General features: G+C 43.4%; 1 protein-coding gene across 1 annotated transcript in view; it reads left to right on the forward strand.

Moving 5' to 3' along the window:
- Positions 1-9,504: 9,504 nt before the first annotated feature.
- tspan4a (tetraspanin 4a) overlaps positions 9,505-24,586 on the forward strand; it is a gene marked incomplete at both ends in the record, with an annotated part of 86,548 nt that continues 71,466 nt past the window's right edge. The window contains one exon of the mRNA XM_084476700.1: positions 9,505-9,828. Within this exon, the coding sequence (XP_084332826.1) occupies positions 9,505-9,828 (324 nt within the window). The remainder of the gene's footprint in view (positions 9,829-24,586) is intronic.

Below are 24,586 nucleotides of genomic sequence, written 5' to 3' on the forward strand. Positions count from 1 at the left end.
TGATGTGTTTGTTTTTGCCCATCATGTGCAAGATCGCCTCATGTGTGATACGCGCAATAGACGGGCAGACGACCGATCTACATGACCACTTTATGCGCCTCGCAAAAGTTAATAGAAATGATGATAAACAAAATATCACAGAGCATAGAGCAGGATTGTGAACAGTGGCGGTTCTAGACAAATTTTACTAGGGGGGCCAAAGAGGGGCCAGTGTTTAACCAGAGGGGCACAAAAAAATACAAAGAAAACTTCCCTGTATGGCCCAATAAAACAAACCAGCTCAACTGTACTGCATGGCTTTTTAACTTCACCACTCAATTTATGGAGCTCATGCCCTAAATCCTAAACCTAAAGGAGGTAGGGCCATAGAAAAATGAAAACTACAGTACAGGGTACAAATACAGTGTGTCAATTCAATGTGAACAAAACTCCAGGGTACAACAAAGGGTATAACAACGTGACATTACCTATTAATGGAAGCCCCACTACTGTGGGCAGTTGAGCCCACACTGAAGTATTTGAATTGGCACAATGCTGGATCAAGTAAATGTAATAAAATATAGATACACTACACTACAACAACAACAGGATACGGCGGTTGTGCTGTCCGGCAAAACGGTCCACAAATACACCAAGATCCAGAGCCTTGGCCCTTCTGGTCTCTATGCTCAGGACACCAAGATCACTCGAGTCTCATATCAGTAGTGGTGGACCGCAGGAAGGTTTTAATCAGTTTCAGTGTGGAGAAACTGCATTCGCAAGAGGCTGAGCTTACAGGAAGGGTTACGGCAATCTTGCACAGTCTAAAGAGTTCAAAGAAAACTTCCCTGTATGGCTCAATAAAACAAACCAGCTCAACTGCACTGCATGGCTTTTTAATTTCACCACTTTTTTTCTGTCCAAAACTCTCTTAAATTGATGGAGCTCATGCATGGATGAAGAGTATACCAGTTTTGCCTGAAGCACCATCTTCTGTCCCCCATCAAAGTGGTTGGGAATATATTCAAGTTGGGCTGTACTGGTACATCATTCTTGGACTTGCTGATATCTGTAGAAAGATGTACAGTAAACATAGAGCACAACAACAACATTTATTTACTTGCGCATGTATATCTGCATGTAGTTCAAAATGTAGGTAAAAAAGTTTGCACCATATTGGCACAAATTGAATTTACAACAGAAAGCATAATTTTAAGGATACACAGTACAGAATAGCTACAATGAAATTGTAATTGCACTGCTTTGCAAACAGAAATAACCTTCATCACAAACCTGATGGTGCAGTACTTGATCCACATGGATCCACTTGCTGTACCTCTGGCTGTTTCTCTCAGTCTCTGTATGTTTTCTTCCTCCTCACCCTCTGCTTCATCCTTCTCACTCTCTGAAATTTCCCTCCCCGTGTCAGAGCCCTCACTTTCATCACATGACACACACACACACACACACCACTAACGTCATAAAAAGGCTTTTGACACATCTGAGAGAGACGAGTGGCTATTGGAAGCTCATGTCCATGCTCGTGGGAAGTTGGGGAGAAAGCCGAAGAACAGGCAGAGTGTTACAAAACTCGCACCTACTGACTGGACACCAGCCTGTCAGCAGGCCTTTGAAGTCCTGAAGTCAGATCTGCCACAGAGTGTGACCTTAGCTCACCCAATGTTTGACCAGCCTTTTATACTGGCTGTTGACGTGTCTTTTGACGGAGTTGGAGCAGTTCTCCCTCAAGTCCCTCCTGATGAGGAGATATCAAGACCAGTAGCCTTTGCCAGCAGAACGTTGTCTCGTTCACAGATTAACTACCCTGCTCACAGACTTGAATTCTTTGCACTGAAGTAGGATGTTTGTGAAAAGTTCAGCCTTGGCTAAAGGGAAGACATTTCACAGCCTGGACTGACAACAACCCTTTAACATACATTTTGACAAAGCCCAGACTGGATGCCTGGCAACAGCGATGGGTGGCTAAACTTTCATCATACAGCTTCGACATAAAGCATGTCCCAGGCCCCAGAAACGTTGAGGCAGATGCTTTAAGCAGAGAATTCTTTGTCCAGTCTTGCGTAAGCCACTGCATTGTTACTAAGCCATACATGTCTGTGAGAAAGTAAAACCCCTTCTCACTGTCTCTCCCATTCCTGCCAATTGATTGTCATATTTGTACTTCCGTCGCAGTAGGGGGCAGTATGTTAGTCCATCCAGCCTTGGCCAGGAAATGTTCCCCATGTAAATGGTATGGCCGAACTGGCCTTGATTGGTCGACCTGGGACTAATTGCTTGCCTTATTTAAGGGGTGTTTCATTCTGTGTTGGGGGGCCTGAAGGTAGGTGCTGGCTTGATGCGAGGCCAGTACTAGGAACCACATGTTATGTTATGCTATGCTATGCCAACTCATGCTATGCTAAGCTGCTAAACTGATAACAGCTATTCTTTTTGAAACATTAATTTATATTTTTACAGATGGATTTATTTTGGTTTATTTATTTTTGGACTTTTGTTTGAAGGAAATAAAACTTTACTCCAAATGGAATTGCCCCTTGTTTTTGTCCACACTCGAGTCCAGTGAGTCCGTATCCAAAATACGCGGGGTGACCACGTCGGTCCCTCACAATGTCAGTTGACATTTCAGAGAAATGTCAGTGGTGTTGTTGATGACACAGTCCAAAATGCCTTCAGGTACTCCCAACAACCATCAGATGGTCCTGAGATCAGGCAGAAATCCACACAACACATCCGCCAACATCATTCCAGTGGTGGTCTCGTGAACCAACAAGGGCATGATAGTACCATCAGCCGAGTCCTCTACTATATCGAAAGACGGCGGAAGCCATCGAAGAATGAGAGAACAGATGAGCCCTCCAGTGTGCGTCAGCTCCTGAAGTATTGGGACAGGCTGGTTATACATGATGGCTTACTGTGCAAGGTGAGAAAAGATCAAGGCATGAACAGATGACTTTTTCTCTTTGTCGTGCCCAACTCCCTCAAAGCACAAGAACTGAATGGAATTCATGATTCTGCTGGTCACCAAGGGAAGAGACAAACGCTGTCTCTGGCTAGGCAGAGATTCTTCTGGGTTGGCATGATAAAAGACATTGATGATGATGTGAAGAACTGTCATCGCTGTGTTGTTGGAAAGACACCAGTGCCCAATGCTTGCGCTCCACTCGAGAGCATCCGCACATCAGAGCCGATGGAACTGGTCTGCATTGACCTTTTGTCTCCAGAGGTCAGTGATAGGAAGTCCATGGATGTGCTTGTTGTGACCAGTGTTGGGGAAGTTACTTTTAAAAAGTAGTGTTTGCTTGTTACTCGTTACTTCTTAAAAAAGTAATCAGCAAGCAGGGGCGCCTGCAGCCGAAGGGGGTGCCGATATGCCAATTCCCCACAGGGCAATGGCGTGGTTGAAAGGTTCAACAGGACCCATGGATCCATGATCAGAACGTTGCCTCCTAAAGGCCCATTCACACCCTACGGTAAAAACGGATACGGACACTTTCGTCCGGTCCCGGAGGTCGTTTCGTCCGTCAGTGGGTCCGTCGCCTCTGAGCTTAAATCCAGAGTCCTCCGGACGAACCGGAGCAATACCACCGGAGATCGAGGTGGCAGTAGAGTCAGAAGTCCAACCATTCGAGTAGTAGGCCTATAATATCTGTATATATATTTTGTATTTAACCTTTTATACTTATATTATACTATAGACCTGACCTTTTTATTTTATTGTTCACCTGCTTTGGCAATGCAAATGTATATTTCTCATGACAATAAAGCTTTTTTTAATTGAAATTTTGAGGAGAGAATCTGCGGGTTGGTGAGGGGTGTCACATGCCACCGCCGCGTACACTTTTTGCGCCTTTTTTTTTGCCGATTTCGAATGACAAAGCAAAATCATCTCCTCTACAGATGCCATGTTTGCGATTGTCGATGCCGGTAATTTGCAACACAACAGTCGCTGCCCTCTAGAGGATGTATTGCGTAACATCCATAACAACGCTGAAACAGGATGGAGGTATGAAGGGTAGTACCAGAGGCAACGTTTAGTACGGACAGATGAATTTCGTCGGGATCCAGAGGTATGAATGGGCCTTTAGTCCAAAGCCAAGTGGCCCCAGATGCTACTCACCTTCTGCTACAATTGCACAGAGCACGAGAAGACAGGCTTTGCACCTTTCTACCTGATGTTTGGTAGAGTCCCTCGTCTCCAAGTTGACATCCTGTTTCAAACTGCTTTCTGACGATGTTGTGGTGGACCACAATGAGTTTGTGTTATGCCTGAAGAAATACCTGCGTGAAGCGGTGCAGATTGCACAAAGACACAGTCAGAAAGAGCAGACTCGACACACAAGGCTCTATAACAGGAAGGTCAAGGGGTCACCTCTAAACCTCTAACCATTGGTGACAGAGTGCTCGTTGCGAACAGATGGGAAAGAGAAAGAAGGAAGGTAGCTGACAAATGGGAGTCGACATTGTACGAAATTGTGGCAGCAAATCCTGACATCAATGTCTACAAGATCAAAGACGTCAACTCCACCGACTGTTGTTGACTGCAGTTGACTGTTGTGCAGGAAATAAAAGAGTGTCCCAGTCCATGCTACAGAGATAAACACAACACAGGTTACCCCAAGACCCCCTACCATACGCCCTTGTCTATGATGCTACGGGCATCATCATAAATCATGCCTAGGGCACCAAATTGGTCAGCACCGGCCCTGGCTGTGTCGTCCTCTAAACGTCTTCTAAATTAAGAAATGGGAAATTATAAAATCATTAATCTCATAAATGATAAAAAAAAAATAACAATTCCCATACTGAGCTGCACTTTATATGGTTACATTTGTTGTGTGATGTCTGTATTGAAATATATATTGTCTTTCACTGTCTTATTTTTTTAACAGACAAAGGCAAGAACAGTGAAGGTTGTTACAGAGGTCTTCCTAAGAAGTAAAAACCCGGAGATTGTCTTAATTTGCTAAATTAGAAGTTGAAAGGTATATTTATGCCCTACTGCTCACTCGTACGACAAAGCCAATGGCAAGTGGCATTCAGAAGTGGGCGGGGGGAGGGCCTTCTGGGAATAGGACCATTTGTAATTCAAACTTTTATATAACAGTAGCTGTTTTAAATACAATAATTCATGCAGCAGATCATAACGGCAATCTCTTTGTTCAGGTGACAGAGCCTGTTCAAAGATGTGTTTCCCCCCTAGGCTTTATCTCCTGGCTCCACTCTCTCGCTGAGGAAGTAGCTAAAGGGGCAGGAGGGTGGAGAAGGAGTTTACCGTGGTGGCAAGTAGAGATCCATCACGCAGGCCATATACCACGTCTCAACCGCCCGCTCTAGTACACTGTCAATGGTGGGGAGTAGGAGAGTTCCACTTTGTTATTTTAGAGAGGGATGCATATAGTAAGGCCTGGGGGGGAGGGGGCTTCACAATAAGGCCAAATAGGATTTTTAGTCTCAGAGTGCGAGGACAAATCACAGATAGACATGAATCGTAGATGGCCTTTGAGATAAAGCAGGCTAACCAACCGATCCTGCCTCACAGGACACCCAAACAATCTATTCCTAAAGAATTTTCTTGCTGCTGCAGCAGGAATACCATCTGATAAATCAGACATTACTAATCTAACTTCATAGTTTCCCCACCAGATCTCTATCCAATAAATTTCAGTAGCTCAGGCACAACCCAGGGGAACATGGGCATATTTCATCTCTATACATTGTTTAGCCAAATGTAAACCATGTTTATCTGTGTGTGTGTGGCGCTGCAGTTGGGTGTGGTGGTTCAGTGGCACTGGCAGACGTAATCCTGAACGCACTGTGCATACATTTTTTCACAGCATTTCACCCCCTGAAATAATTCCATGTTCCAAAAATAGCTTGTGTGACAACTACATTTATCTTAATATGCTGATTTCTCAAACATGCTTTGCGCAGCATAAAGAGCAGACGTTCTCTGATGCTGCACAAGTTCATATTGATTGGCGAGTACTCTCTAGTCTAGAAGACAAGCGTTTGACTAGACTAGCATTGAACATCCATCCAGAGATTGAATTGGATGCAGAGTCAATTTTGCTGGAACTCTATACTATGGGAAGGCGCAGGCTGAGTTTGCAATAGGTAGGATTATATTTAAGTTTTGTCTGTTATGTAAATGCATCATTAAGCTAAAAGCAGCTGATTTGGGTTGCGTGGTAAATGTTGAGAATAGTGATAGGCCATCTGAATGATTGGCTTTGTCCCGATCATGGTAGCCTGTTCTAATTTCTGTCACAAAGTCTTATGAGACTAAACGCGCTGCCGTGTGTTTCTGCTTACACCTCGACCCCTGTTTCTCTCTTGCAGGTGCATTTGCGCTCTGCAGCTGGAATGGCCCGACAGCTTATAGCCTATGTCTGCGCCAGAGTAGACTTAGTGGATTCCTTGACCTGTCTTAGGCTATGTCTTTGTAATTAGCCCTAACCAGACTGTGCGTACTATGGAATGCAATCCTTTCGACGCCTCTGTGGTGGTTGAGCCTTTTTCAGAGTACCAATTTGATGAGGCCAGTTAAAGCATTAATAAAGCTTGCATTTTATCTGGCCTCTCTACAATCTATGCTTTGTTTAATTTTCGCAATCTCCAATACACAGAGACTCAGAGAGGGTACTGTTGGGAATAACAGTCTGTCTGTCTACTTGACCAGATAAAATGAGACGGAGAGGTAATAAAGTCTGTCAGCACGAGGGCCTCGGATTTATTGAGTAAAGTAGCAAAGGTAATACTGATTCATAAAGCGTGAGAGATCGAATATTCTACGTCCCCTAACAGCTCTGAGGTCGTCCGGAGCTTTGCCTCCGTGGAGGTTCTGCTTCAGAAGAGCACCCGTGATCCGGTGCATGTGAAACTTATAGTTCTTTCCTAGTCAGGTGTGTGTGGCAGACTTTGTGTGGGTTATCGAGGGTTCTCTTGTCCCTGAGCCTCCGGGTTGTGTTGTCTTTCTGTGTGATGTGTGTATCCTCGCCATCTAGCTGAGGCAGAGTGTTCTCCGCAGACTGATAGGGGGGCTCGAGGGTCATCTTGACCCTCTTGAATGTGTGGTGTGTTGTGCTCGTTAAGTTTGGACCCAGAGTTGACTATATTCATAATGTAATGTGTCCGTTAGGTTATTTTTGCCCATCAGTACCTTACTCGGTTACATGAAACAATTAATGAATAAACTATGTTGATACATCCCATAGCCAGCAGGCTATGGGATGATATACTGTATATTTTAGAAATAATGAATGAATACCATCTCCATGCTTTAAAAATACCTCAAGTGAATTCATAGCCACAGACCCAGAAAGACACATGGTCGGCTAGGAATTGCATTGGCATTTGGTAGAAATGTCAACTCAGGATAGGCTCTAAGCTATATGTTAATGCATACATATGAGCGTGCTATTGACCACATGCTGCAGGAACCAATGCTGAGTGTTGGGGGGGGGGGGGTGGTGGGAGAGTTAGGGGGGAGGGACTTCTGCCTCACTCCTCCTAGGGGCTCCTAGGGGACAGGAAGAAAACATGAGCAGGAAAAGCATATCGAGTGCAGCCGTATGTGTGTGTGTGTGTGTGTGCGTGCGTGCGTGTGCGAGCAACCTTACAATTTACAATGAGTCCCATGCAGCGGGCTGCAAAGCATACATGAAGCTAGAGAGAAAAAACGAGTAGAGGGAAAGCGGGAGGGAGAGATGTAAAGACGGTATTGGTGCTACTCTACACCAGGTGTGTTGTGTGTGTGTGTTGGTGTGCAGCCGAATCAGTGCATCTAGTTAGACCAGATTTCTGTGTGCACAAGGGAGGATGGGCTACCAGACTGTGATTGGCCGTCCCCGGTAGTAGGGTGTGGCTTGCATATGAATGACCCCCTGCCTCTCTATCGTTATCAGGTTTTGGGGGCAGTTACCAAGGAGGGATGGTGGTTGAGATTGTCCATGTTCAGTAGAGAGAGCACCATATATTGCGACACCGAAGGAGAGAGAGAGAGAGAGAGAGAGAGGGAGAGATAGATAGAGAGAGAGAGGGAGAGAGGGAGAGGGAGGGGGAATTGAGTGAGCAGCAAGCTGACGGGCTGGACTATTTCTCAAACACTGCAGTCTTTCTTCATCTCCTATAAAGAAACTGCCTATGTATTTTTTCCCCTCATATTTTCTTTTGGACACTTTGATCTTGTTGCCCGCCTAAACCAGGGAAGGGAAAAGAGACGCCTGGCCGACACTTTGCCCTTCTGATCACAGTCTGGAATTCAAGGGAACGCCACCCAAGCGTGCAGACAGGAGACGGCAAGAGGAGAGATTGAGCACTGATAAAACAAGAAGAGCAGCGAAAGAGAGAGAGAAGCAGAGAGCGAGAGAAGCAGGGCGAAAGAGACAGAGAGAGTGAGAAGGACAATACGGACGCATGGAGGAACCAATGCCTTTATTCCCATGAGACTTTGAGGGACAAAAGGACAAGTTAGGACAGCACTGGAGGGGGGGGGGGCGGGGGTGCGGGAACGGAGCGGACTGCGGACCAATACAAAGCAGAGTTAAACTCACAAGACGTTAAAAGCAATTCTTGACGCACACGTGAATGCCGCATGTTGATGCTTCGGTTGAAGCTTTCTTTTGATATGCTCCCCGACTTTGATTTCATGAGACTGCCTTCCTGTTTTGTACGTTCTGAGCGGTACCCGTTTTTTTAGGTGCACTTTTTTTATGCACGTCAGCGAAAGCGGGGGGGACATAGAGACCGCTGCTGACTGTTGGGGGGGGAGAGAATGTACCTGCACCTGAATGTTGTGATGTATTCTCCATGTGTTATCTTATTTCTGCATGAAGATGGCATTACGGGGAAAAAAGAACCTTCACAAGACTAGCTTATGTCACCATGTAGGATTAAACAGTAAGGTTCTCAATCTGGACGTCTCTGCAATAAAGCCGGTTTGAGTGAATTGGGTTGATTGGGGAGGAAACTGGTTTGTGTTCACGGAGGGACACAGCCAGTGCTCTAGGGATTAAGCAGAGCGAAGCAGCGTCTGTATTTTTCGAATCATCAGTGATGTCCTGAACACACCAGATATCCAGGTGTTCTGGGATTATGGAAACTCTGTAGCTTTATATAGGATTACATCTTAGGTTGACGGTAGAACCCCCCCCCCCCCCCCCCCCCTCCATCCATCCATCCATCCCATCATCTTTCAAAAATGAACTTGGATCTTTTTTTTTTTTTTTTACCTTTTCTTTCACCGACTCACCATGGTGCGTGATGGTGCGTTGTGGTCTCTCTAGGGGCCACCGCGTTGTTTTCTAAACCGAGGAGAAAGGGAGAAGGCACTGAGGTCTGAATCCGAGGCGTTCGACCTCAACCACCGCAGAACATTTCAGCAGCACCTGTAGGACTCCAGAGAACTCCCGCTCACAGACTCCAGCGACCGGGAGGACCGCGTGCGCAAGTCTGAATCCCATAGGGACACTTCTGAGGACTCTGCGCGTGTCGCAGCAGCAGGCCATGAGGCGCTCGAGCACGGACGAGACGCCGTACCGGCGCAGTCCGTCGCTGGACAGCAAGGCCGGCACGCCGCCCTTCTCGTCCGGGTTCCACCGCTACAGCGGCGAGTTTGAGTACAAGCGGCCCCCGTTCGCCTTCGGCTTCCACACGGCGAAGGGGCCGCGGGGGGCGAGCGACGGCCGCTACGGCCAGGGCAAGAAGTATGTGGTGTTTTACCTCGACCTCTCCTTCATCTTCCTCCTAGAGCTGCGGCGCTGCAGGATGGCCGAAGGTTGCATGACGGGCCTGCGCTACGGCATGGTCTTCTTCAACCTCCTCTTCTGGGTGAGTGCACTTCGCTCATTCTTTGTGTGTGTGTGTGTGTGTGTGTGTGTGTGTGTGTGTGTGTGTGTGTGTGTGTGTGTGTGTGTGTGTGTGTGTGTGTGTGTGTGTGTGTGTGTGTGTGTGAGAGTGTGTGTGCACGCACGCACGCACGCACGCACGCGAGAGAGTTTGGGTTTGCTTTTAAATGGGAGTTTTGAGAAGCAGAGACTTGTGTGCGACCAGGTTCGATAACATTTTGTGTGTGCTTATTTTGGGGTTCTACATACATTTAGGTTAGGCTGATACTACTGCAAGTGTCGAGAGAGAGAGAGTTTTTGATGACATGTCCTGTGTTCCACTGTGTGTGTGTGTGTGTGTGTGTGTGTGTGTGTGTGTGTAAAGGATGTGTGTAAACTAGCCTGGGCTAGCTGGCGGTAGTACGTTGTAAATCCTCACACCCCCTAGCCTTAAGAACGCTTCTAGCTGCTGAGTTAGAAGCCTGCAGTCGGTTGCACCAGCAGAACATAAAGTCGATCATAAGTCTGGGTGTAAAGTTCACCTTAACCCTACGCTCGACGTAGCTAGTTTCAAACTAAAAGTGTTCTAAATTTTGGTTGCACCACCATAACTTAAGTTTTAACGTTACTAGTAGTGCGTAAATTGTACCAGTGTCGCATTTAGTGACGTTTAGATAATTTCAAGCCAATCATTGACAGCAAACAATATAAACAGGAAGTTGCTGCTACTGGCAAGTTTCCACCTTATCCGAGTGAAGACGCGTTAGCACCCAAATACGAGGGAAAACAAAACAGTTAGACAGTCATTTATTCTCTAAAATTGACTTGGGCGGTATAGGCGTGAGGTTAAGCTATTTGATGGCAGATTTTTATAATAAATTGCAGCTCATTGCTGCTTTGTATGCTATTCGTTGAGTGAGTGTCGTGAGTTTTTGTCGAGTTAGCCTCTACCTGGCTATGCATTGTATGGAATAGCTCTAGAATATTGGTTTGTACGTGGGCCGAAACCGAGTGTAAAGTCGAACGTTTGGGCAATTTACGTTCACCGTAGCCTAAGTGGGACCTTACGTTCTGCTGGTGCAACCAGCTGCTGGGCTTTTAGCTCAGTGGTTAGAGCGTTCGACTCCCATGCCGGTAGTGTTGTAGTTCGAGAGGTGGCAGGTTCGAGACCCGCGAGCGGTCGAACCGGCCTCTGCTACATGTGGGTGAGCCAAGGATTTGTAGTTACGCTATAAGCTTTGACATGTGTGTATCAAGTTGTATTTTTTTTACAGTCGTCGCTGGAAGTAGTCCATCAACTCCTGCGTCCCAGCGTTCTCTCCCCTGCCAATTATCAGGCCTTCCACCGTATGTCAGTCCCTCTTTCTCTGTGGCCAATAATAACTTCACTTTTTCCAGTGTCGAAAACGTGTGTGTGGTCGAATGTGTGTGAATCAGTCTCTGATTCATACAACTGGACAAAAAATCGGATCATTCCCCATCACACACTTCAAAGCTTTTCAAGTGTGGCCCGCCATGGCAGATACAAAGGGAGAATCAGTACGCAGCACCAACTCAGGCACCTGAACTCTTTGGGGCAAACATGACTCTCAGTTTTGCCAAAGCAAATACAATTCATCATACACTCCTGCTTTCCTCCCGGGTGTTGCTGGGAGAACTTGACTGTGGAAAAAGCGATCTGTTTGTCCAGACGTCCAGATTCTCCCTGGGGTCCTGAGTGACCTTCACTCCACCCTGCGTCCACCTCTCACACGGAGGGGCCATTTGTGATTAGTGGGCATAGTGTGAGTGTGAGTGTGGGTGGGTTGGTTTGGGGAGGGGTTGTCTGGGTCTGCATGGCTCATTCTGTTGAGATTCTGTATTTTGTGGAGTGTTACATGAGCAACTCTCTCATTTCAAAATCACAAAATGGACGTATCTTATTGAATATTGAATAATTGCTAATGCTTGATCATGTGAAATGCAAATGATCCCAGAGCACATCCATCTATTTTCTACATGTACAGATTATTGATTTGGATATACATTCTTTATCATTTATTATCATTTATCATTTACTGTTTTTCTTAAAATTGCTGAAAGGCTGTTTACATGGCTTATTTATTTCAAAAAGAATGTGAGCTAGGCAATAAGTAAATATAATCAATCCTCATCTGAGCTCATTAACGCAGTCTCTAACTCAGGAATTTACATGATACTGATAATGGATATACCAATTATCCTTTTCCAATTCAATATTGGACCTTTAAATCTAAATGGTGTATCAGCTCTGCAGTACATCTTAATACGTTGATATCATTTTTAATCGTTTTTAGGTCAGCAGCTGCCGACACTTTATTTATTGATTTCGACACATGGGACATCGTAGCATCAAAGTAGCATGTTTTCGGCTCTGAAAAATGACAAATATAGTCATTTGTATCAGGCGTAAAAAAAAAAAAAAAAAAACACTAAGATAGTAAAACACATTATAATATATTGGATGTGTTAAATTTTTTCTTTCTTTCGCTATTTTTCTCTTTCTTTTTCTTTCTTTCTTTCATTCTTTCTTTCTTTCCAAGTTTAACAAGCATGCCAGCATGGCGACGGTATAATTACAGCTATAGCGATGTAATGGAGAGTGCCTGGTAGTGCGGGAAGCCAGTGAACCATGGCTGTCTTTACAGCTGTTAGAGGCTGCTTAATAGAATATAAATCAGGAAATAATGAGGTCACATGGTGTGTGGTGTTGAAGGTGCGGCCAAAAGGTGTGTGTGACCCTTCGCGTGGCCAACAGAGTGCAATGCAGCACAGCGGCCTTTCCTTCTTGGTCAGCTTACTATCAATCCCACACAGCAGGGGGTGCAGTCCAGAAAACACAGTATAGAGCTCGCCTTTGAACAAAGAGAAGATAGAGGTATAGTTCCGTGTCCTAATAGACCCTTTTCACAGTGGTGTCATTGGGACACAGGGGTCGCTCATAACACAAATTATGGGTCTACTCCTATTACGTACCAGGACACATGGTTTATGGCATAACGTGTGCTCTCTTCAACTGCTACCTGTGCCCTGGAACATAAAAGGAGCAGGCCCATAGTCAGTGTTGTGAGTGCCGCCGTTTGTGCCACCTAGAGACCAGGGAGCATGGCTTTAGCTTTGATCTGACATGTCCATTCGCAACACGTTGAGGATCTTTTCTTGGGAGAAGATCAAAGGGGTTGATCATGAGCAGTACACGCTGTTGGTGGGCTCTAATGGACGTTTAGCTTTGATTTATGACAAGGGACAGGTTTTGTTGAACTATGTTGGCAGGTAGGTGGCGTTCCCAGGTCTCAGTGTCCCTTCATCTTCTAGAGGAGAGTTTGTGTGTCTATGTGAAGAAAATGACACCGCTGGTGCAGGTTTGACTGCGGTACATGTCATTACAAGGGATTCTATGCAATGGGTCATTCCATGTCTTTTTTTGTGTCTACCGACTCATCATTGTACACACACGTCATAATGGCATTAACAACCATCACATGTCACACAGTTATGGTCTTCAGCTGGCTTCTGTGTCAGTGTGTGCATGCTATTTCGTGTGTGTGTGTGTGTGTGTACCTGCATTTGATGGTTCTTGCAAGCTTGGGTGAGAACATGATGGGGGAAATTAACTATTTATCTGCTCTGGCATGAAGTGAATGAATGAATGAATGAATGAACATTGTCAATGCAGCAAAAACATACAACGAATTTGGAGCACAGCTCCGCTTGGAGCCACAACACAGGGACAAGACACAACATACAATTCATAAAAATATGTATAATAAATATTAGATCAAGCTAAAAGATTATTAAAAGGATAGGTTTGAGCAGCTGTATCAGTCTTAAAGTGCTAGAGTGATTCTGGGGGGTTATGTATGTACCAGGTATGGGAATTACAAGTTTGTGTTTAGAGTCCGGATGGCTACAGGAATGAAACCCTATCTCTAACCCTATCTCTGAGTCTGGTGGTATGTGCTTTTGCAGATCTGTAGTGTCTGCCATAGAGTAGCATTTTGAAGTGTGGTGGGCGGGGTGGGTTGAGTCCTTTGTGATGTTTAAGGCTCTGTGGTGGTACCGTGTGATTGCAATGATGTTTTTTTGCAGAAAAGACATCAAGGATTACTACATATCTGTAGTAATCCTTACTACATCAACATAAAATGAAAATTGACAAATCAACAAAAACAAAGTAACATTTTGTTTACCACTTCCCAATGGATAAATTTGCACCTCTCTTACATTCTGTCCTACACTTATTACCAGTTTTACTTGGAAATACCATCAAAGTTGTCTTTTATCTTCCCAGGTGATTAGAAGAATGTTGTTTTTTTCCTTCCATGTCTTTTTTGTATTGTCTCTAATAATACATACATTTTTCTGCCAATAATCCTTTCTCACCTATATGGAAAGCAACACATGGAGGAAAGATGGTTGGCTTTATGTGTAGAATATCGAGGCAGACTGAGCAATATGGAATGGATTGACAGTGCGGGTAAATACCTGCCTTGTAAAATTGCATTTGTTTGATCTGTGTTTACTCTGTGAGGAGAAAGGCAGCAACAGGGATTTCAGATCCCTTCCCAATGTAGAGGATTTTCTGATTTATCTTGTTGCTATCAATATCTCAACACAATATCTGTACAACAGGGCTATGCACATTAGTTGCCTGTTGCTCTGTCCTTTGCTGTATATCGCCGACAGCTTTGCTGTAGCGTGGTAATATTTTGTAATGTTGTTAGTAACACCTAGTGGTATCGCTGCAGTGATGTTCGTTTTAGGTGGTCTTGATTCTCGGCTGTTTTAGAAAAGCCCTCTCATAGCTTGTGTTTGAGAGGTGGTTTATTATTATGTTGTTATGATCACTCTAACTTTATGATGCAAAGAGAGAAGTTTTCTCTGTCTGAACAGGTGGAAACAGTTGGAGACAGTTGCATACAGCTGTTGTCACAATCCTCTCCGGAGGTGGTGTAGTCCACCCTATATTCAATCTAGATAGACAAGAGATAGGTTAGGCCATCTAGACGGAACCTATCACACGGTGCGTTTACATGACACTCAATTATTGGGTTAGTCCAACTATGAATGGATTATTAAGATGCATGTACACACCTTAGTCAAGCTACGGGTTTCTCATAGTCGAATTAAGACCCCTAGATTATTCGATAGTTAGTCGCATTAAGCGTGCATGTACGGATTGGGATTGCTCGAGATCTTTTTCCGGGGGCCGTGAGCCGGAAGTAGAAGGAGACGATAGTCGTGCTGCCGTCGAAAAAACAAGAAATGGCGGTTTATTTAAAAAGGTGGCGCAGAAGATGGAGGAAGCTGGTGAATGTAGTTACCCCCTATAAGAATTGTATCCCCGGCCGCGGGAGCGCGCATGGCATGCATTCATTAAAGGTGGAAGCACACAGACACTACGCTTCGATTTCACCCAAGGCTGAATTAAAAGTACATGTTTTTCTAAATGTGGGTCATCACCAAGGTTGTAAAGTAGTAACTTCGGGCACAAAATAAATAACAAAATAAATAAGAATGAATAAAGATCGTAAACAAGTCAGGAGAAAAAATCATTTATTTTGAGGTGACATGGACCCGAAGTGACAGTGACAGCTGTCTACTGAAAACATCTTTCTCGAATGCCGCCAGAGTTTGTTGTTGCTGGTGACATAAAGAGGTCAGCCGGTGGCTCTATTACCACAAGTTGAAATGGGTACAGCGCCACCTATCTTACCGGGGCATGACATGCTTCGGTCAATGAATCGATTTACTCACTGGCGTGTATAACCGGACAATTGCAGAGCATAGTCGAACTATGGCTTTAATCTGATTAAGCTGTGCATGTAAACGTACTGACAGAGGTGAACAAGGGACTTGTTTAGCTTATGCAGGACAAACAGCAGGGAGTCACTTGGGTGCATAATGGTTATTAAGTCAGCCACAGTGGACCTCCTAAAAATCCTCATCACACATCACATAACACAAACTAATCGCTCTGAAAAACCTAAACAAACACCAAAGACACCAAACCACCAGACAGCACTAGAAACTGCAGTCGGTTATTCATTAATCGCATAAGCGAAAAGGCTTGGCACTCTTGCACACAGTGCAGCAGTGTGGAAGGAGCTGAAGCAGCACCCCAACACGGGGTGAGACCAGAGACTCTGAGAAGAAAGGCTGGGGTTGGAGCTTTTCAGCTCAGAAGCTCTGTTTACTTGTCACTGTAATGTAGGTCAGAACCCAGTGGACGAGCCATGGAAACAGATTGCTGGAGTTCTGAATGTGTTGGATCAACCACCCCCCCCCCCCACCCCCCCAATATTCCTGATCAATAAGACTGCCGCCCTGCCTGAGAAGCTTCAACGCACGCACGCACACACAAGCGCACACACACACAAGCGCGGCCCACCAGTCCAGGCCCCCCGTCCCCTTGGCACCCTGCAGTCCATTGATTGGAGAAGCACTATAGGACGTGCTCTGCATGATGGGTCCAGCCTGTGCGGTTCACATTTGCTGACTTTGGCAAATCCATGCAAGTGGCCAGCAAAAAAAAAAAAAGAGCAAACAATCATGCCCCTGAAGCAGCCGTAATCCTGGAGAAGCTGGCTCCATGTGTGGGTTGAGGACTACAGCTGTAACCACCGTGCAGACAATCGGCGCGGTTACACACATGCATTGTGACGCAGACATCACTTGTGGCTGAAGTCTCCGTAGTCACTAATTGGGACTCTGCCATGGCTGTTTGTTGATGAGGGCACTTGAATTATAGGCTTAGTTTGCTCTAATATTTGTGCCAAGAACATAAATTCATGGCAGTTGTTCTCCCGTAAGATGGTTGCCCTGTTTTCGTCTTTTCATCGTCCTCTATCTAGATACTCGCTGTCAAGCGGAAACTCATGGGAAATTATTTGAATTGCATTGCTTTTTTTGTAGAAAAAATATCTACGTCAAGGATGACTGCATATCTGTAGTAATCCATACTACATCATAAGATGTCTATTGTTTTGATGAGGACAACTTCAAATGTATTATTCCTGTGGAAAAAGACTAGACACCATGAAATGAAAATTGACAAATCAACAAAAACAAAAAATCACCCCCTCATATAAAACACACAACTGACACTTTGTTTACCACTTCCCAATGGATAAATCCTTCTATGCTTTTTTGTATTGTCTCTACATAGATTTTCTGCCAGTAATCCTTTCTCACCTATATCGAAGCAACACATAGATTAAAATTCTCCATGGGCAAGATGGATGGCTTTATGTGTAGAATATCGAGATAGGCAGACTGAGCAATATGTAATGGGTTGACAAGAACATAAGTTCATGGCAGTTGTTCTCCCGTAAGAGGGTTGACCTGTTTTCGTGCTTTTCATCGTCCTCTATCCAGACACTCGCTGTCAAACGGAAACTCATGGGAAAGAATTTGAATTGCATATTTTCGTGGTGACATCTGTGGATTCCATATATTTGGCATGGTTTCTTCTAGCATTTCCATTCTTAACAGATTAGAGGGTTCTCCTTTGACGTGATTTAGAGAGAGAGAGAGGTTTCAGAACATCAGGAAAAAAATCAGAACATTAAAGGACAATTCCGGTATTTTGAACATTGAGGCCCCTTTCTGGTTTGTCTAAGATAAAATTAGATAAAATTAGAGTGTTAGACACTGAAATTTTGACTACTGGTCCTGTCTCGGGTATTTGGCTCATTTAGAATCACCCCTGCCTGCTTTAGAATGGCTGGCTACGGGCATTCACAAACCTGTCCTTAAAACAACCCTAAACGTTTGTTTTCAGAAATGTGCAACTCACGAGTGGTTAGTGGTGTTCGTTAATGTTCCAAGTTTCTGTCGTGTTTATTTGGCATTTTGTAAATCCCATTGAAACGGAAACCAGACCAGAACCGGAAACGGAAAGGGGGGCTGTTTGTTTGGTTGTAGTCTTTTCGCTCGGTGCTCCGTCTCAACAGTAGGGCTAGAACCGAGCGAAAAGACTACAACCAGCCCCTTTCCGTTTCCGGTCAACGAGCAATGAGTCTTCCAACACAAATCAATGGATTTACAAAATGCCAAATAAAACACGACAGAACTGTACTTGCTAAGATACTTGATTTGGAACATCAACAAACATCACTAACCACTGGGTGAGTTGCACATTTCTGAAAAAAAAACGTTTAGGGTTGTTTTAAGGACAGGTTTGTGAATGCCCGTAGCCAGCCATTCTGAAGCAGGCAGGGGCGATTGTAAATGAAAATACCAAAATACCCGAGACAGGACCAATAGTCAAAATTTCGCTGTCAACCACTCTATTTCATCCTAGATAAACCAGAAAGGGGCCTCAATGTTCAAAATACCGGAATTGTCCTTTAAGTTTCTCTATTAGATTGAATTTTTATGAACTTGAATCAAGCCAAACCTAAACAATGCATCATAATAGAACAATTATACATCTATTTATGTATATATGTATATACATACACACTCTGTCACACACACACACACACACACACACAAAAACAAACAGAACGGCTACTGGAATCCTATCATTTAATGATAGGATTAAATAATAATGAATGGCATTATAATTTCATGAAAGAACAAATAATGTGTAATGCAGTTGGCAACTCTCATATATTTATATATACATGATGTGTATACCAAAGGCCTTTAAGACAGGTGCAGGTGGAGACAAATCAAATTGAATTGCTAATAAGAACAAACAGGGAGTTAAATGAGTCTGGGTGGGAGAACCGAATGGCAGTGATGTAGAGGTCATGTCAATCTTTCTAGTTCCTCAAAATGTTTGCATGAAAAAGTGTTCTACCCAATAATAAGAATAGTGTATTTGGTTTGATGTATTTGGTTCAGCATCCTCAGAAGTATTTGACAAATTCGTCAAAAGTACCCTTCCCTTTTTTTCCTGGGACCTCGCAAATAATTCATAACTTGGCCAAAATGCTTGCATGCTGCACATGTATCAATGAATTAGGCTTTATTGAGTTACAGTTGACAGCTTGGAGAAATAAAAATGTTGAAATATTTATAAAGGAAGTATCAGGAATATTAAAATAATGTAAGGCAGTTACACAAATATCTAATGAGCTTCCTAATTGCAAATGCATCTGCATTGTGGTATTGGTGATCACTTTTCTATTCATGGCGGTCATCTGATAACGATCAGGTACAATAAGACGCACAGGGAATTCAGGGAATTCACAGCGTAACCTTGGAGCTCCTGTGCTTAAGGCCATTCACACAATCGTTCAAAAAGCTTTCCTCTCTTTATTTCACTTACGACAGCTTCCTCCTCATCGTAAGGATACCAGCCCCCCCCCCCCCTGTATATGTTTATTGTCGTCTCCGTGATTCTCAGCGATTAAAGGTTGGCAGGGCGAGATCTCAGGGGCATGCTTTTGTTGTTGTTATTGTTGTTGTTGTTTGTCTGCCTTTTATGAAGGGCCATTTCGAAACTACATTCTACAACTTCATTCATGGAATAAGGCATGGGCCACCAGTGCCACGGAGTGCAATGCTGCAGGGGATGTGTACCACTCCGTCTCCGAGGAGTCCTTCTCCCAGGAGTCTGTATCTTCCGGGAGTAGGAGATGTGTGGCGTAGTACTACCTATGTGTGCTGCGATAGTATATCTGTGCTGTTTTTTTTTTTAAAAACTGACAGCAGTGAGGCTGCTAACCCACGCCACAGTAAGAGAGACCTTGGTTTCTGCCACTGTCTTGATGGATTCCATACCACAGATGGCTGAGAACAGAATGTATGTGGTGGCATGCTTTATGCCTCCGCTGCCAGCGTCGCTAATGCAGAAATGGAAGAGACAAGGGAGGCGGGGTGGCTGCTCCCGGTGTGTCCTAATTGACAGCACCTTGTCGTGAGTCGCCGTGGCTGGGGTCCAGGCGGGGGTGCCACGAGGAATGCGTAAACAATGCCCCCGCACTTCAGTCTCATCCAGTGCAGGACGCCTCCCACCTATTTTCCCACTGGGGGCTTTTCAGCAAATCCCCTGGTTAGTGCCACAAAAAAAAAAAAAAACATTTCAAAGGGATTCAAATGTCTTTTATTCAATGACAAACACAAAGGTTCACGACAACAATAACAACCCCCTTTTTAGGGCCCACCTATTTTACATAGGAAATGGGAGTTATTTTTTTGGGAGTCACATTTCCTTTTGCTTTATAAAATCCCAAGTGCGGATTAGCCTATGTAATCCCAAATAAGGGAGACGAGCATGGAAGGACATTTTGTGAGATCTTCAGCAACAAATCCCTTTTTACCAAGGAAACAAGCCGCGTGTGGGTGAAGAGGAGAGGGGGATAGAAGCCGCTCTGAAAGAATGTCTGGTTGAACAATTCCTTTATGATCCCAAGCAAGCACTTAAGTTTTCTCCATAAATAAGTAAATCGGTCCTGTGTAGATGTCCTTTAAAGATAGGCCTAAAGAGGTCTCAATTCTCAATAACATTATTTTGTGTCACTTTCGCATATAGCTCTCATATACTAGCATCAGAGTCCATCTTCCTTTGACTCTGTATACATAACTTTGTCCAGAATACAGCGTTAATAACAAGACGGTCCAAAATAAAACCATACCCTTGGCAACTTAACTTAACTTCATTTTTAAATATCATGGTTAATTATATATCTACAACCCTGAAAGGTATCCTTGTCAGAGCGCGTTCTAGAGCCAAACTTGAGCCCAATCAATAGCATAAATCAATTTCATTAGATTATGCAAACAGTACCATCCCATTTTTTTTAAATTTCATACAACCTGTTTACTACCAACCAAACTGCTTTAATCTTTACCATCAGTTGGCCATGCATGCCTGTCAGAACTGTAGAGAAAAGCAGCCTTCACAATGTACAAAATCCATTTGTATAGAATGACTTTTAAATAAGTCCACACTTAATACACTGTGTGCTTGGAAGAACGTGTGCTTGTGTAATAATCATGGAGCCTTCTTATTTACATTAATGGAAATGTTAAGTCTTCTTCTCAAACACAAACATTTTTACAGCAATGTTTAAAACTAGCAACAATTAAAAATTCTCCCTTCCTTTCATTCCCTCTTTATGTTGCATCCAGTTTATTTCTTTGAACTATTTCGTTATTTATTCATTTTGGGGAGCAATCGAATGCTGCTTCAAGTCAGTTTCCAGAAGTGGGTCAATAAGTGCTGCGTGGAGAGTCAGATACAAAGAGAACACTGTTGTCAGAGTAAGGGCTTAATGCGCTGAGTTTTAGCAACACTTCTTTAAAATGTTAACTTGTCAAGCCCCTTTAGGCCATGGGGTGGACAAACAATGTGTAACAACAAAACATTATAGCATAAATGTGGCCAGTACTTAAATCAGTAATTCCCAATTGCTCTTCAGTTTCAAAAGATAGTTATTATTACAAAAAAAAAAGGTGCTTGTTAAAATACCAACGTATACCGACCACATGGCCTTACTACAAGGACATTCATTTTGGGGACAGCAGGATTTTTCTAAGATGGGAAAGTTTAGCAGTCCTAACTGATTCAAATGCTAATCGTACACATCTTGAAACAACTTCAAAACCAAACATGCCTACTCCAGGTTCCCTTGACAGTATATTCTTCATCACATTTGAAGATGGTAGAAGGCATCAGATATGCCTTCATTTACAGAGAGGGTTATTTTCAAAATATGCTGTATTATTTATAAGCGTTCATTCAGCGCTGTCCGCCCTGCTGCTGTATACTCTTCTTTGCGAGACGCTGTTCCAAAGAAGTGACTCGTCAGCTATCTGCCTTCCAAGGTACTCCCTGCTAACCATGACACTGTGCTGCTTGATTTCATTTTGTCTTTAACTACCTAATGCTTCCATAGCCATAAAGAAAGAATGATAGTACATCGGAGAGAGCAATCTAATGGCGTCATACAGCATATATCTGGAAGCTACTTGTACCGTCACACACAGTGTAGGCATGCCATAAAAGCCATTTGGCAAATGGTGTTGTCATATAAATAATGGCACTTAAACCCTTTATGGGTGTACGAGCCACACTGGCGTGTAGTCATATTAAACCTGTAATCCCAATGTCTGTCTTCTTTGCTGCCATGTAGACTACTACAGTAAAATAATCCAGTGAATAGAAACAACACCATTGTTGTATGTGGAAAACAGTTCTGGTTGTAGATATCCACATGCTATTGAATCAACAAGCGAGATTATAGCAGAGTTACTTTGAGGAATTGAAAGAAAATAATTCTAGTGTTGGGCTGCCTATTTGTGAAAGAGGTTGAGCGTCAACAATGTAGACAAAGTAGAAAAGATAGAACAGACGTATGTTTTGCAATTTTCTGGGGAAAAAGGAGGTTGGTTGAACAAGGCAAATCCCACGTCTGTCATGTCTATTGTTATAATGTCAAAACAAGTATAACAGTATGTAAATGACCACTTTTTGGATTTCTGCTGTTGCTAGAATTGTGCTGTTAAACAATAATACAGATTGGGCAAAGTGCAAATATTTATGCAATATTTTCTGTGGTTTTATTGTCTTCATATTCATCATTTATTCATTAATGTTCTGACTTCTTATTTGATATGACGTGTGTACGTGCGGGTGCGCGATATGACCGGAAATGCCTTCACCTGTATGATATTTGTCCTAGCGGTAGCCCCGTAGTTTGCTTCTGCACAAGGGAAAGGAGTTTGAAAGTAGATGGCGGGTGCTTGCATTATGATGGGATTTTAATGTGATCTATGTGACTGGTATTGCACATTTGCACTTTGTTCGTTAATGAAAGGAGAAATCACTGTCTGAATCGGATCGTAATCTCGCATACCTTGGAGAGCGCAGCGAGGTATGATTGTTGTTTCTTTTCCTTTGTTGATGAAGATTTTGTATCAAGATTTTATGGCTATGTAATTTGTGTGTTTCGTATAAATGATGTATGTATGTAGTGTGTAAATTAGTACCGTGTGAACTAGTATTGTATGTATTGCATTGTTTCAACGCAGTTTTCACGGTGCATGGTGACGACGCGAGGATTAAAGTTTGGTCAACGTTGTTTGAAGAAAATAAAAGACACCTTATGCATCAGTCGAGACTCTCTCTCTGTACTTCCAAGGGCTCCAAGGGCTGCTACACAGTATAATTGTCACTACTCACTTGATTTGGAGGACCAATTGCCAGGAATCCTTGAGTGTAAAGAAAGAATATAATTGGGTCCGATTATGTTTTGCACTACTTGCATCATTCTGCACAATTGTATATATTATTCTTCTTATTACGGTTCATATGTATATAGAGTGTCTTTTTATTGTATTAGGGACTGAGCAGGACACTGCAAGGTCCCTATTGTTTTTGCTTCGACCAAAATTCTCGCGTTTTTTTCCACCGTCTTGGACTGCATTTTTCCCCCCCTGAACGAAAACTAATTTTTATTTGGCACATTTGTGGGGACTGCTGTAAAATGTGATATTCTATGCGTCAAATTCAGGTTGGCCCAAAGGTGGCGCTATACCAACTGTTCAAAAGTGCAAACTTTGCACAAGCATATCTCGTCACCGGTTTGACCTACACTCATGAAACTGGCCACACATGCACATCCTCATGCTGAACAAATTTGGCTCAAGTGCCCTACCACTTCCGGGTGGTCAGATTTTCCACCATTTTGAATTTAGTTAAAAACAGTAAATTGCCTAAGGATCCCACATTTTTGGACTTTGATAAAAATCCTTTGGCACATATCATCTATGATATGTGCCAAAGGATTTATGTGATTTTTGGTCGATAATCAAATAATAAAGAGTTGGAAGATTTGTAATCACTGGATCGTGTTTATGTGACACAAGACTTGTGTGTTAGCGTGAAAATGTTAACGCTAACGTTAATGTTAGCGTGACTAAAAATACACCAAGCTTTAAGAGTAGATTTTTAAGAAAACATATGATGGTAGTTTATATAAGTCTTTGCCATTATAGTTGACTAGAATACACAGGACCACTCAAAGCATGTACTGTAGTTCAAAACTCAAACATAAAACTTTAAATATTATTTATTTTTTCCAGATACAAAACAAAAAACTAAGATATAACTAGATAAATAACTCAATCATGTCATGAAGAGCAATCCCCCGGTTAACTTGGGACTGTTAACCTGATTAGGTTTTGAAATTAATGCTGACTACTGTACCACTGTGCGTGTATACAGAACACTGCTCTGTAGCTTCTTCTGTTCACTATTGGTCCTCTTCGCTATGCTTGATAAGATCTTTATTTAGATGTGCACACACATAAAAACACACACACACACACACACACCAACGTACACACACAAGCACCACACTTCACACACACACGCACTATGGCAAACTGTCAGCATCGCAGGAAGTGACACAGGTTCTTGCAGTTTCAGTAGGCTATAAAAAGAGGTGCTTTATTAAAAAGGGAAAAATCGAGTCGGGTGGGTGTGTTTTCTGCAGCTGTGGAGCAGTAGAGTGAATGGAGATGCTTGTGGGCAGGGAAAGAGAAAGAAAGAGCGAGGGATGATTTTTAGGTGGAGTGGTAATGAGAGGAAGTGAGTATCTGTGTTGAGGCGAAACAAAGCAGGCAGAATATGATACACCAGAGAGACGGGACGTCTTGCAGATCAGATGTAGGTCAAGAGAAATGGCCCTGCATCGACAACAATGACAACGGTGAGAAATTGAGAAACAAGAAATTGAAATCGAGCGCTCCACTATGAATACAGTCGGAAGGATAATACTGGGGGG

Source organism: Micromesistius poutassou, assembly GCF_964030765.1.
Source record: "Micromesistius poutassou genome assembly, chromosome: 12".
Taxonomy (NCBI): Eukaryota; Metazoa; Chordata; class Actinopteri; order Gadiformes; family Gadidae; genus Micromesistius; species Micromesistius poutassou.